This window comes from Macaca fascicularis, chromosome 2 (assembly GCF_037993035.2).
Source record: "Macaca fascicularis isolate 582-1 chromosome 2, T2T-MFA8v1.1".
In the NCBI taxonomy this organism is placed as follows: domain Eukaryota; kingdom Metazoa; phylum Chordata; class Mammalia; order Primates; family Cercopithecidae; genus Macaca; species Macaca fascicularis.
The window spans coordinates 147731120-147744851 of NC_088376.1; the positions used below are offsets into that span (position 1 = coordinate 147731120).

Genomic DNA, 13732 nt, shown 5'->3' on the forward strand with positions numbered 1-13732 from the left:
GCCTTTAAATAAGTGAAGTGTCTTTCCCAGGTTGTTTGGTATTTTCATTGTGGCCTTAGTGAACAGAGATTTAGAAAACATTGGGGTATGGCTTATGGCGAATGCAGGTTTTTTCCACTCCAGGTTACTTTCCCTCTTTGTTATAATGTCTTAGGAATGAGAAGTAGACAGGAGACTAGCAACATGTATTCATGAGACAAATTTATTACCTTCACTGTGGGATTAAGTTAGAAATGTCTGCCTCAGCTGTTTCAAAAAGTGATTTTGAATCACTTTAGTGTTCAGGTTCGGATGACAGCAGGTTTCAATAGAATCCATGTATACTTTTTTAAAACACTTCATCTATTGCATGTTACTTTGATTTGTAATTAAAATGGACACTGTCTCTTCCTTCCTTCTCAGAAAAATTTGTTCTGACCACTAAACACACTCTGCTGCTCTGCCCCCTTGCTTGCACTTCTCCAGATGTGTTTTTTGAGAAAGGTGAACGTCCTAACCAATCTTACGTTTCCTATTCAGCTTTTCCAAGTATGAGGATTCAGAATACTTGGATTTTTATATGAGTAACTAAGAGGTAGCTAGCAACATTGAAAGTAGAACTATATTATGTCTTACCCTAGATCTCTACTTTTGGAGCAGACCTCTTTCTGGGTGAGGGAAAAAACCTCCTGGTTACATATGAGTTATCTAGGGAAATTACTCTTTACCGGATTCTTTATGGAATTCTTTCAGCCAGATAATACAGCAGCTGATTCAAGCCTTTCTAACTTTGTCTACTTGCAGTTGACTTTGCAGTTGGCACCTAGAGCTTTACAGTAAGGCATCATGAGAGGAATTCTCCCGGGAGGGCCTAAGATTATAGGAATAGAGTTTCATACTTTATCAATACAGACTTTATTATAAATGTGGGATTATGAAAATTAGAAGGAGGCCGGGCATGGTGGCTCATGCCTGTAATCCCAGCACTTTGGGAGGCTGAGGCGGGCAGATCACAAGGTCAGGAGATCAAGACCATCCTGGCTAACACAGTGAAACCCCATCTCTACTAATAATACGAAAAATTAGCCAGGTGTGGTGGCAAGCTACTTGGGAGGCTGAGGCAGGAGAATGGCGTGAACCCGGGAAGTGGAGGTTGCAGTGAGCCGAGATCGTGCCATTGCACTCCAGCCTGGGCAACAGAGCAAGGCTCCGTCTCATTAAAAAAAAAAAAGAGAAAATTGGAAGGTAAGTCACTTTCCAAAACAAGCAGGTTCAGCACTCAGTGTGTTCCTTATCCCTTGTAGCATTTGGGATAACTATTAAACACTGCAAATATAAAGTGGTTTTGGTTTTCTTTTTTTTTAATTGCTGGTCATTTTAATAATACAGTCCAACCTTAATGTTAGAATACCAGGAGGGAAGGAAAATACTAAATAGTAAAAGGTCCAAGGCATGGTTTCACTTGCAATTTAAGGAAAATTTACCTTTCTCATCAATAATAGAACAGATTTCACCACCCTGAACCATTCTAATCACCATTTTAATAGCCATACTCTTTGCTGTGTTCTAGTACAGAGAGGTGGAGAGGCTTTTTTGTATCAAAGGCTGTGACACATTGTGAAATATCAAAAAGGTTTCGCATGTAAAGACCAGCTTAGGCTGGGCATGGTGGCTCACAGCTGTAATCTCAGTGCTTTGGGAGGCTGAGGCAGGAGGATTGCTTGAGGCCAGGAGTTTGAGACCAGCCTGGATAACATAGTGAGACCACATTTCTCCAAAAATAAAATACAAAACTTAGCCAGGTGTGGTGGCACACACCTATAGTCCCAGCTACTTGGGAGGCTGAAGCAGGAAGATCACTTAAGACCAAGAGTTTAAGGCTGTAGTGAGCTGTTATTGTGCCACTACATGCCAACCTGGGCAGCAGTGAGATCCCATCTCTAAAAATAATTAATTAAAAGACCAGCTTAGGCCAGGTACAGTGGCACACACCTATAATCCCAGCTACTCGAGGGGCTAAGGCACAGGAATTGCTTGAGCCTGAGAGGTTGCAGTGAGCCAAGATTGCGCCATTGCATTCCAGCCTGGCCAACAGAAGGAGACTCTGTCTCATAATAAAAATAAATAAATAAATAAAAAACACTTTAGCATATTAGTTTGGGGACGGATATTTTTGAAAAGGAAAAAAGCATTCAGGAAAATGGTGAGAAGCCTTAAGTGCTAAGGGAAGAAGGTAAGAAGATAAACAGTAGAAGAGAACAACAAGATTTTCAGGAGGGGAAAGCATCTAGAAAAAACAGTGGAAGCAACATTGGGAGGGCAAGCTTAGTTAGCCTCTCCTTTCTAACAGAATAAGCCTCCCCTCCTTTTCTTGCCCTAAGAGCCATATTCCACTCACCATTTCACACATAGATGTATACCACCCACTCACTCTCCATGCCAAGTAAAATTCACAGCCAAAACCCTGCTTTGCTGAAACAGCCTCATTTCCCCTACCTCAGCATATGCCTGCCACAGTTATTCAGAGTCTACATTAGGCACCCTCTCCTTACCTCAGCCCTAGCACCCCTGAATTACTATCACACTACCACCATCACTCTCTTCACGTGTTTCCATTTACATCTTTCCATTAAGCACTCACTGCTCAGTCTCTGTTTGTTATGGGAGTGCTGCCTCACCTGAAAGTCCCAAGGTGAAATCCTACCCTCTATAGGAGGCAGGGACTTAAGTATACACATACATGCTTTTTCTGCTCTGTTGCCAAAAGTACAATGGATTTTACAAAATAACATTAATAGGGGTGGCTCAGGTCTAATTAGATTATGCTTAGAACCACCTCTAGCCTGTGAGCTAGAGATTCCATCAGTCACATTTCCTGTAACTCATTCGAGAAGAACTGGCAATCTCCCTAACCAGGTCAGCCCCCAGAACACTAACGTCTCCCCCTGGATAGCAGTGGGAGGACCTGAGGCATATAAGAGAATAAAGAAATGTGACAAGCAGAAGAGGCATTGGGTGAAGGAACAAGGTCCATCTAAGGAAGAATAAGGGGTAGGATGCCCCTCAGTAACAAATACTATAGGTTGCTAAACTCTCATCTAAAATACAAAGACGTATAACACTAAAATTTCACCAGTCTAACTCTTTCCTTATATGTGCTTGAGATGTTTACTTACAGCATGAAACATTATAACCAATTTATCCTTAAATGCTTTCAAAGATACCAGGAAGCATTTTAACAAGTCATTCTGTCCATCGAGATGAGTTCTGCAGTTAAATATTTCCCCTATGCATTCTTATTCAACTTCTCCGCCCCCCAAAAAAGTTGTGGCTAACATCTATGCTTGCTTTTATTTTTTGTTTGTTTTGTTTTGCTTCTTGACTTCGAGTAGATGAATAATAACAAGATGCTTTTCCCTCCTCTAGAACATATCCTCCCCTGAGAGTTCCCCTGCGCATAGGCCCGAGTCCCTGTCACCCGAGGTAGTTATCACACCATCTCAATCACACTTGGAGGCTGAGAGTGAGTGTTCATGAATGTGTTCCTGAGTGTGTGGGGAGGGCTGGGGATCTGAGTGAGTGGGGTGATGGGCTGGAGGGCGGCCACTCAGTCACAGTAAGTTAAAGGAGCCTTCCTGTGTGACTGTGACTACACAGGCCTGTCAATGTAGATGGAGGAAAATGAAGTAGGGGTATGTGTGAGTGTGTGGTGTGTGTATGTTTGGTGGGGTTGGTTTTTGTTGTTTGGGGGAGGGGGTGGCTGGAGTTCTATTAAAGAATAGAATCTAGAAGTCAAGATGCTGATATGTGGTAGGAGCCTTGTTAAAGAAAGGCTAATAAATAAGGAAAATTGAGTCAAAAGTTGGTAAGAGCTGTTTTTTGAGTTGGGTGCTGACTTATGCTTTGTTCTAGGGTTAATCTAACAGCTCTGTAAACCAGATGTTTTGGCCTTTGGTTGATAGATTGAGCAGCTTCTTCAGGAAGGGAAAGTCATTCTGTCTTTCAGCTTTCCTACATTTTCTCTGTAGCTCCTTACTGGGTGCACAAGGAAACCAAGTGAGTCCCTGGCTTTGTGTCATAGGCCACCATTCTGCAATGGTTAGGATATGGTTGCTATACAAGTGTTATCTCTTAGGATATCAGTAGAGTGGTTTTCTCACAAACCCTTCTGCTGTGGATATGTCAAACTCAGATTTTAGTGCTAGAGTTTCTATTATAAGCTTTCAGATGTAATAACAATGAACTCTGAATCTGTTAATACATGGGACCTTTTTTCTCTTGAAAGTTAGAGTCTCTCAGAAATATTCAACTGAACTTTAACCCCACCCCCTTCCAATAAAAAATTAGGGCATAATTCAGTGACAGTCTAGTAAGTTCTGAATCAGTAGTAGTTGATAGGTTAATGTGAAACTGAAAAAGGTTGTATTCCACTAGTATATTAGAGATTTTCTTGGTGTTTTGACTCTAGCTTGTTAGGAAAGTAAAGCTCTCTCTCCTCAGTTGTTAAAAGGTTCTAAGATAGCATAATTTGAAGACTGATATGGTATGGTATCTGGTTTTCTGGTACCATTCTTTGTAGGTGGTTAGCTGTAGTTGACCTAGCGTTGGAAGTTTGGAGGTTATGATAACCAAATAGTAGGTGGGGTTTATTTTTGGTACATTTCAGCATTTCAGAATCTGCAGTGATGAGCATTAGTGGTCTTGTGGTATGTTGACATACATTAGAGGATAAAGAAAGAAGAACTGAGTGGCCAGAAAGTTGTATGAGAAACACACCTTCTTTAACAGTGAAAGTGAGTGAAGAACTGGTTGGTTGATGTCTTTAATGCCATCCTCCTTTACTGAACCAGTAACTTAAATACTTGCCTTTCCGTCTACTTTCTTCTTCCTCCACCTTTTTCCCTCCCCCCCACCTTGCATTAATATTAATTTAGAAATTGATAACCCCAGAAGCCAGTTATCTTAAGACACCAGTCTCACCTTTGTAGTGTGCATGGGGCTAAGGTAAATTCCTTATTATACCACTTGTCCCTTAGTGTAGTACAAGGTGACTCAGCAACCTGATGAAAGGCTAAGCAGGCAAAATAGTCACATTTAGCCAATTACCTAACTTTCCCAGTATTTCCCATCCAGAAAGACTTGAAAGCAATTTGGGAAAGGCCGGGATTCTTTAGTACTCTGGCCTATATACACTGTTGCTACGTGGGACTATTACAGAATATAATGGCTTTATCTGCTCTACTTCCATCCCTCTTATCTTTCCCTGTTCACCTGTGTCCCTCTCCCCTCCTTTCTGCCCTTTGACTTTTTCCTTTCTCCCCTACCCCATGTCTCCGTTGATTTTTATTCTTTCAGCTTTGTCACCGAAAAGACCTGGATTTGGCAAAAGTAGGATACCTTGACTCCAACACTAACAGCTGTGCTGATAGACCTTCCCTACTCAACTCTGGTCATTCTGACCTGGCTCCTCATCCCTCCATCGGACCCACTTCTGAGACTGGTTTCCCAAGCAGAAGTGGAGATGGACATCAGACCCTCGTGAGAAACTCAGACCAGGCATTTCGGACAGAGTTCAACTTGATGTATGCCTACTCCCCTTTGAACGCTATGCCTCGAGCAGATGGACTGTATCGAGGTTCTCCTCTAGTGGGGGATAGGAAGCCTTTACATTTGGATGGGGGATATTGTTCGCCTGCAGAAGGATTTTCCAGCAGATATGAACATGGCTTAATGAAAGACCTCTCTCGTGGATCCTTGTCACCTGGTGGGGAAAGGGCCTGTGAAGGAGTCCCATCTGCCCCCCAGAACCCACCACAGAGGAAAAAAGTAAGTGTTTCATGTTATATCGGTGAACTTTTCAAGAATGTTAACCAAGTAATTCAGTAGATATTCGTAAGTTTCTGCTATGTGTTCTGCACTACTCTCAAACAAGTGAGACATAGTCTCTGCCATATCCAGTGAAAGACAGGCTGTTTTAATACAACTTGGTGAGTGTTGTAAATATTCAGCAAATGTAAATGCCTGTATGTGCCATACACTTGCTAGACAGTTGAGAGGTTAGAACAGTGAAAAAGAAATTTTACCTATTATTTAGTGTGTCCCAAGTTCTAGGCACTGTGTTAAGCTCTTTAAATGTGTTTTATCCTCACAGTAAGCCTATAAGATAGGCATTTTCCATTTTGCACACGAGGAAACTAAGGCAAGTTGAGTAACTTTCCCATGGTCACACAGCTAGTAAATGGAAGGACCAGGATACTACCCAGTTTGAGAGATAAGGCTAGAGAGAGAGGTGGCAGGTTACTGATATAGCTGAATCTCAAACAGTAAGTAGGAGTCAGCCAACCAACAAATGAGGGTGAGGCATGTTACAGTAGAGGGAGTAGAACGGGTAATTACGTGGCACTCCATTGGGCGGGCAGCAGGCATGCAGTGTGGTGCAAACAGTTGGATGTTGTTGTATCAGGTGGAAGGCTGGGAGAGCCAGGAGGAAAGTGCAGAGAGTGCTGGGCTGGGCCAGGCCATAGAGAGCTTGCTAATGGGTGGGGACTCCACTTCTAAGTAATGCCTGATCTAGAAGTTACAAAGCCAAAAATGTGCTTTTGTATAAATGGTTCTCAACTAGGGGTGTTTGGGAATGTGTTGGAGTGTTTTGAATTGTCCCAGTGACTTGCATTTATTGAGCAGGGCCAGGGATGCTGAATGTCCTATGTAGGGGACAGTACCACGTAATGGCCAAACATCTGTAGTATCCTCATTGAAATGAAACTTAGTGGTTTTTTATATTTTCGTGATGATAATATTCATTACCAGAATTTATTAACTTCTTTCCAAAATTATGTATAGAAAATGCATATGCAAAACTGTCTATATTTGTTACGTTTGCACAGAAAAATGAGAACCCTAAGGGGATAGAAGGAGGAGGAAACATTGGCACATAATTTGGATTAGGATAGTAATTGATTTCAAAGATTGTTGCATGAACAGCATTGACTACCAGAAACAAAGATGAAAACAATCTTTAGATTTCTGGTTTTATAATATTTACTATGTGCAAAAGTCATAGAAATCATAATATGTTATTTCAGAAACACTTCTGAAATTTATTGGGCACATTTAAGCATAAATTTAAGCATATTCAAATTCTGTGCTGGATGTTTAAGATAAAAAGCCCTCCTAGAACTTAGAGTTTAGTCAGGGAGCAATCAAGACACGGTAGAAAGTTCTACGGCCTGTGTAAGTAGTGTGCCAGAACAACAAAGAGGAGGTGTACTAGGCAGGGCAGGGATTATGGTCAGCAGGGTGGGGTGGGGGGTCTGCTGTCAGAAAAGAATGAGCAAGTGTTAGGGAGATGAAGGGGAAGTTGGGGAGAAGTTACCAAGTTGTTTTCTAGAGCTAGCTTGCTAAAAGTATAAACTGGAAATAATAATTTCCTCTCTTTTTACATTAATTACGTCTATGTCTAACAGAAACAATAATAAATTCCTATTTATTTCTTGAAAAATTGAGCATATTGGCCGGGCGCGGTGGCTCAAGCCTGTAATTCCAGCACTTTGGGAGGCCGAGACGGACGGATCACAAGGTCAGGAGATCGAGACCATCCTGGCTAACACGGTGAAACCCCGTCTCTACTAAAAAATACAAAAAACTAGCCGGGCGAGGTGGCGGGCGTCTGTAGTCCCAGCTACTCGGGAGGCTGAGGCAGGAGAATGGCGTGCACCCGGGAGGCGGAGCTTGCAATGAGCTGAGATCCGGCCACTGCACTCCAGTCTGGGCGACAAAGCGAGACTCTGTCTCAACAAAAAAACAAAAAAAAAAAAGAAAAATTGAGCATATTTAAGTACTCTGGAGCATTGGTTTTTTCTTTTTTTTTTTTTTTTTTTTTTTTCCTTCTCTCTCTCTCTTTCTCTCCCTCCCTGTCCTCCATCTCCTTCTTCTCTTCTCCCTGCTTCTGTCTCTCTCTCATGCTCTCAAACAGCTAATTCTAGGGGCTTCCAAGGAGTGCAGAAGAGCCATCAGAGTCACCTGGGAGGCTTTTTAAACTATACAAGCTTCCAATTCTCCCTTCTCTGGGTACTCCCATTGTTGCAAATAACTATGATAGCACACTTCTGTTACTGTGTAACGGTAACCTCACAAGTTTTTCTGAAGACAGAAAAAAGTATGGTGGTCTAATTGGCAAACATTCTTTAGAAACTTACCTCCTAGTTTATTATCTTCCTCTTACCAATTTCCAGCTGTCTTAATTATGTAGCTGTGCTCAGATCTCTTTCACACCCCCCAAAAAAAGTTGTCAGGGTTGGTATCTGCTTTGTTGGCATGGCTTGGCTAGTGGTTTACTACGGTACCATCTTTCCTTCTTTCCCTGTTGCTAGTGATCCACTAATGATATCCAGCTAGAGTACCGTTTTTTGTTTGTTTGTTTGTTTTTTCCTTTCTAGGTATCCCTGCTGGAGTACCGAAAACGGAAACAAGAAGCTAAGGAAAATTCTGCTGGTGGGGGAGGTGACTCTGCCCAGAGCAAAAGCAAGTCTGCAGGAGCTGGGCAAGGCAGCAGTAACTCCGTTTCTGACACTGGTGCCCATGGTGTGCAGGGATCCTCAGCCCGAACCCCATCTTCCCCTCACAAAAAATTCTCCCCATCTCATTCCTCTATGTCCCATTTGGAGGCGGTAAGCCCATCAGATTCCAGAGGCACTTCTTCATCTCACTGCAGACCTCAAGAGAATATCAGCAGTAGGTGGTAAGTTTATATCTGATGTTTTATAGTTAAATTGGGAATGGGGGGAGTATATATCTAGGATCATTCCCAGTTTTACCTAAAATCTATGGGAACACTTGATGGGAACATCTGAGACAGCCAGCCAACAGTACCATCTGTCCTGTTCAGCTGATTTAATAGTGTCAGCTGCAACCCCCCAGCTTTGCAGAATTAAGAGTTACCAACATGCCTGTGGAGCAGCGCTTTGGATGACATGTAGTTATGGATGCAGATGAGCTCTTTTATTTGGTGGGCACTAACACTGCCTCTTCTATTTCTCATTTCACATGAAAGGGGAGTCAAGAATCCAGCCAAGTTCCACATGAATTAACAACAAATGTCTCTCTTCCACACAGTTAGCATATACAGAGCAAAAAGACATTCTGAAAGGACTTGTCTGGTTTAGGGGAGACCGCAAATTTAAAAATGAATAATACTGGTGGCAAATACTGAGGATCAAATGTGTGAAATAGAGAATGAAGCACAGGAGTTCAGGGATCTTGAACTGAAAAAATAAGTCTGAGAAAGAAGAGTCCTGGCTCATATGTTTAATGTTCATTAATCTATGAAACCTTTATTAAACCACTACTATGTATCAGGCATATGATTTCCCAAAGGAGAAATTTTAACATTTTTAAATAGGGGTTGGGGGAAGTTGACATCTTTAATCCACTTTTTCCTTGATTTCTTTTTCTTTAAAAGTGATTGTTGTTGTTGTTGTTGTTAAAAGTGGTTGTTGTGGTGGTGGTGGTTGTTGTTAAAAGTGGTGGTGGTGGTGGTTAAAAGTGGTTGTTGATGATGATGATGATGATGTTTCTCTTTTGTGCCTGACATAGTTGGAGGCAGAGGAAATACCTTGTTTTAAATTGGTTCTGAAGAAAGTGTTAAGAGGATGTTTTAAGAAAATACACTGTGCACCTTGGTTAGGGCTTCATTTGTTTTGGTTAAGTCCTGTGGCTTGAACTTGCACCCTGTTGCCTTTACAGGATGGTTCCCACATCAGTAGAACGACTCCGAGAAGGAGGAAGTATCCCCAAGGTCCTCCGAAGCAGTGTGAGGGTGGCCCAAAAGGGAGAGCCCTCTCCCACGTGGGAGAGTAACATCACAGAGAAAGACTCAGGTGAGCCCATGGCCTTCTACTGCCACCACATTCAGGGACACATGAGCCAAGTCCTGTACAGTTCATGCCGAGTTCTGAGTTGAGGTGAGTCAGTTTCTGAAGCAGTTGGGCTCTGCCGTATGCTAGGTTCTAGCCCACTTGTGCTCATTTTGGCTACAACATTTGTAAGATCTAGCGTTGCTTGCTCTCTGTCTGCTCTTTTTTCCCCAAGGAATACCTTTCTGTAACTCTCATCTCTCCAAAGTCCTGGAAATCTACTTCGATGAAGGATGAAGAGAAAGAAGGAGACGGGAATCAGATCAGGCATTTAGAACATAGCCCATAATTAACCACTCCTTTTGCCCTTCTGGCATGCTGCACTCACCCAGTTTGTCACAAAGAGAGCAGCATGGGTTGGTGATGGCATTGGTGATTTGAATGAACAATGGCTGTTTCTTACTTATTCTAAGAAGCCAAGTTGATTTTTTTTTATGTGTTACCTTCCAGACCCTGCAGATGGAGAAGGTCCAGAGACATTGAGCTCAGCACTCTCTAAAGGAGCAACTGTTTACAGCCCTTCCAGATACAGCTACCAGGTGAGATGAGAAATTGTTGATATCTAGATACAGGAGTGTGTTCTGGGTTCCAAATTGTCCTGGCCATCCTTTGCCATTGAGATGCTGTCTTTGCATATAGTTTCAGCAACTTTGGAAATAAGTCATCATCTGCTTGCCCTTAGGTAATAAATTATGCCAGAAAATGAATAAGGTGATCAAAGACAGACATTTTACTGCCTTTGGTTTCCTAAAAAGAATACATGGTTAAAAGATGAAGAAAAAAAAAACATAGGGTATTATAAATGTTTACCATTTATATTAAAAGTCAGCCATTTAAGGGACTTGTTCACCTCCTTATTCTTTTCCTCCCAACTTTGCTAGCTCCTGCAGTGTGATAGTCCTCGGACAGAATCACAAAGCCTCCTTCAGCAGAGTTCCTCCCCCTTCAGAGGACATCCTACACAATCTCCAGGATACAGTTATCGAACTACTGCACTGAGACCTGGAAACCCCCCCTCTCACGGTTCTTCAGAATCATCCCTCTCTTCCACGTCCTATTCCAGCCCCGCCCACCCTGTGTCCACAGACTCGTTGGCCCCATTTACGGGGACACCAGGGTATTTTAGCAGCCAGCCACATTCTGGAAACAGCACTGGCAGCAATCTTCCAAGGAGGAGCTGCCCTTCTAGTGCTGCTAGCCCTACCCTGCAGGGACCCTCAGACTCGCCAACCTCAGACTCGGTTTCTCAGTCCAGCACAGGAACTCTGAGTTCCACCTCCTTTCCTCAGAACTCTAGGTCATCATTGCCATCAGACTTACGGACTATCAGTCTGCCCAGTGCTGGGCAGTCAGCTGTCTACCAGGCCTCCAGGGTATCTGCGGTTTCCAATTCACAGCACTACCCACACCGTGGGAGTGGGGGTGTGCACCAGTACCGACTCCAGCCACTGCAAGGGTCAGGAGTCAAGACTCAGACAGGACTTTCCTAGGGCTTCTGGATTTGGGCAAACAGAACTGAATGAGCCCATAGCTGCTTCCTTCCAGCTGCCTCTTGAACCTAGGCCGAGCATATTGCTGGGGAAGGGGGGGTACAAGGTGCCAGAGGATTGGGTCTGGTGGACAAGAAACAAGACTTGTGGTCACAATTGGCCTCTGGCCTTGGAGAAAGATGTAAATCTTGTCTGAAGCAGAGACTATAAAGAAGTTTCTCCCTGCTGTCAAGGGTACATTGTTGACAAGCAAATGGTGTTTCAGTTAGTAACGGTTCTAAGTGCAATGAGTTGTGTTGAAGCCTCCGTCTCCCATCCTTGCCTGTAGCCTGTAGTCACTTGTGCAGTGAGGACATCTTTTTAAATTTAAAAAAAAAAAAAAAAAAAAAAAAGTTTTCAAAGGAAAAAAGGTGAAAAGAGCCAATCTCAAAAGCCCCAAGCCATCTGAGTACTGTTAGGGTTTTATGCACTTAAGAAAAAAGGTAGGTATATGAATGTTCATCCTAAGACAACCATTCCAAAAGCAGGTATCTGGCCAATGTGTGTCCACCAAGAATACTGCCTATCTTTGTCTTAAGATCACCAAGAAATAGGCAAGGATAGTAAAGCTTGGAACCTGCACCGACTGGAGGGTGCCTGGCTCTTTGAAGAAACGCTCATGGTCAGCTCTTGATTATTCGGGAGCAGATTATCTGAGTAGATTGAGCCTCCAACTGTTGCTATCCTACTCCCCCTTCCCAAGCTATTTCACAGCTCAGTAACCCATGAAGTAAGTAGACAAGGAAAAGAGGAATGAGACAGGATATAGGCCAGTTGCATTGCTACTTACCAGCTTTTGGCAATAAATTTGATTAGGAAGGATACCGAGTGGTTTGGGAATGCTTCGAATTTTATTTTTTCTACTCCCAATTAATCAGGAGTTGATGATCCCACGAGCAGGACCGCCTCCATGATTGGGGAGCATGCACTTGTGACTGCAGGGTAAGAGTGGGAAGATAGGTTTGTGGAGTGGCACCGACAGGACTGTGATTGTGTGTGGGCCTGCCCCACATTTCTTTGGGGGATGCTTATGTGAGAGTGGGCCCAGTGAAAGAGTTACCAAGCCACCCACACCCCTAACACTGTTCTGGATGAGAGATGAGAGCAGACCGGCTTCTCCCCATCAGTGCATTGTGCCTGTTGTACACCCCTGGAGGAGCCCTGGAGCCAGCCCAGGTGGGGTACACAATCTTTTTAAATTCCATATGGTTGCCAGCTTATTTCTTTCACTTGTTTACTGTAATATCTGGCGTGTTTTTATTTATCTAATTTTGTATTCAGTTATAACCATGGTAGGGGTAGTGAATATATGACAGGTGTAATCCCTGGTGCTGCAGTGGACCTTCTTTTCTTTTGGACAAGATAATACTGTGAGTTTCCCTCCTTCCTTCCCTCTAATTTGTTTTCCTTTTCTCCCCCAGCCTCTTGCATCCCCTTCTTTTCTACCCTGTCCTACAACTATCATATGCACAGTCTTCTCTCTTTGTGTGTGACTGTTACAAAATTTCACTTTTCAAAATCGAAATCAGGTGTTTGCTCAAATGAGGGGAGATTTTTTTTTTGTTTTGTTTTGTTTTTAATGCTGAGACCTCAGCAGAGTACTTTTCTTTTTGTTGTTTCCCCCACAAACCCATCAGTCTGGGAGAGCATTGGGAGTGGAAATCATGTTGCCTGGGATGCTGGTTTCTTTGTATATTATATAAAACGTATGTAAATGTCTCTCCATTTGGGCTGGGGTTTGCATTCTCCCCTTGGCTATTAACCGAGGGGAGAGGCCAGCGGGCAGGCGGCCCTCACCCTGCCTGGCACGTGCAGAGACCCCAGCCACTCTGTGTGGGCAGGGTGCTGTCAAGACCAGACCTCTTGGGGGGGTAGGGGCGGGGGGGTGGGGGGAACTCTTGGAAGGGAAGAAGTATCACTTCTTTCTCAAGTGGAGTGTTTACACCTTGCTGTAACATTTGAACTTTCACAAGAGATGTAATAATTTTGATAATAAAATTCTTAACCATAATAATCAAAAAGTTGAGAACTTCTTTGTCCAATTTTGTGGCCCTGCCTTACCTAGTTAATGCCATTTTTATCTGAGGAGAATGTGCTGTTGGTGGAGTTGTTTTCCCCATCATAATGGGGCCAGGAATACTGTCTGACCTTCCTTCGCTTTTTATGATTGCAGTCAGGACAGTGTGAAGGCAGACCCTGCAACAGGGCAAGTGAGCATTAAAAACTGCCTTGAACTTGAGTGGTGTTCCTCATCTTGGAGCAACTATTCATTGGTCTTTTTCTTTTTCATTCAAAAACAATGCCAGACAT

General features: G+C 43.1%; 1 protein-coding gene across 50 annotated transcripts in view; it reads left to right on the top strand.

Moving 5' to 3' along the window:
* The window catches only part of SETD5 (SET domain containing 5), an 83307-nt gene extending 69864 nt beyond the window's left edge, over nt 1–13443 (top strand). For 27 of the 50 annotated variants that reach the window (XM_045384757.2, XM_045384759.2, XM_045384761.2 and 24 more), the window contains 5 exons: nt 5335–5805; nt 8418–8719; nt 9724–9857; nt 10344–10432; nt 10775–13443. In XM_045384757.2, coding sequence (XP_045240692.1) covers nt 5335–5805; nt 8418–8719; nt 9724–9857; nt 10344–10432; nt 10775–11383 — 1605 coding nt within the window. In that variant the 3' untranslated portion in view covers nt 11384–13443. Of the gene's footprint in view, nt 1–3405; nt 3463–5334; nt 5806–8417; nt 8720–9723; nt 9858–10343; nt 10433–10774 lie in introns of all 50 variants that reach the window. The other 23 variants (XM_074032781.1, XM_045384748.2, XM_074032789.1 and 20 more) reach the window with 3 other exon arrangements.
* The last annotated feature ends 289 nt before the right edge of the window (nt 13444–13732 follow it).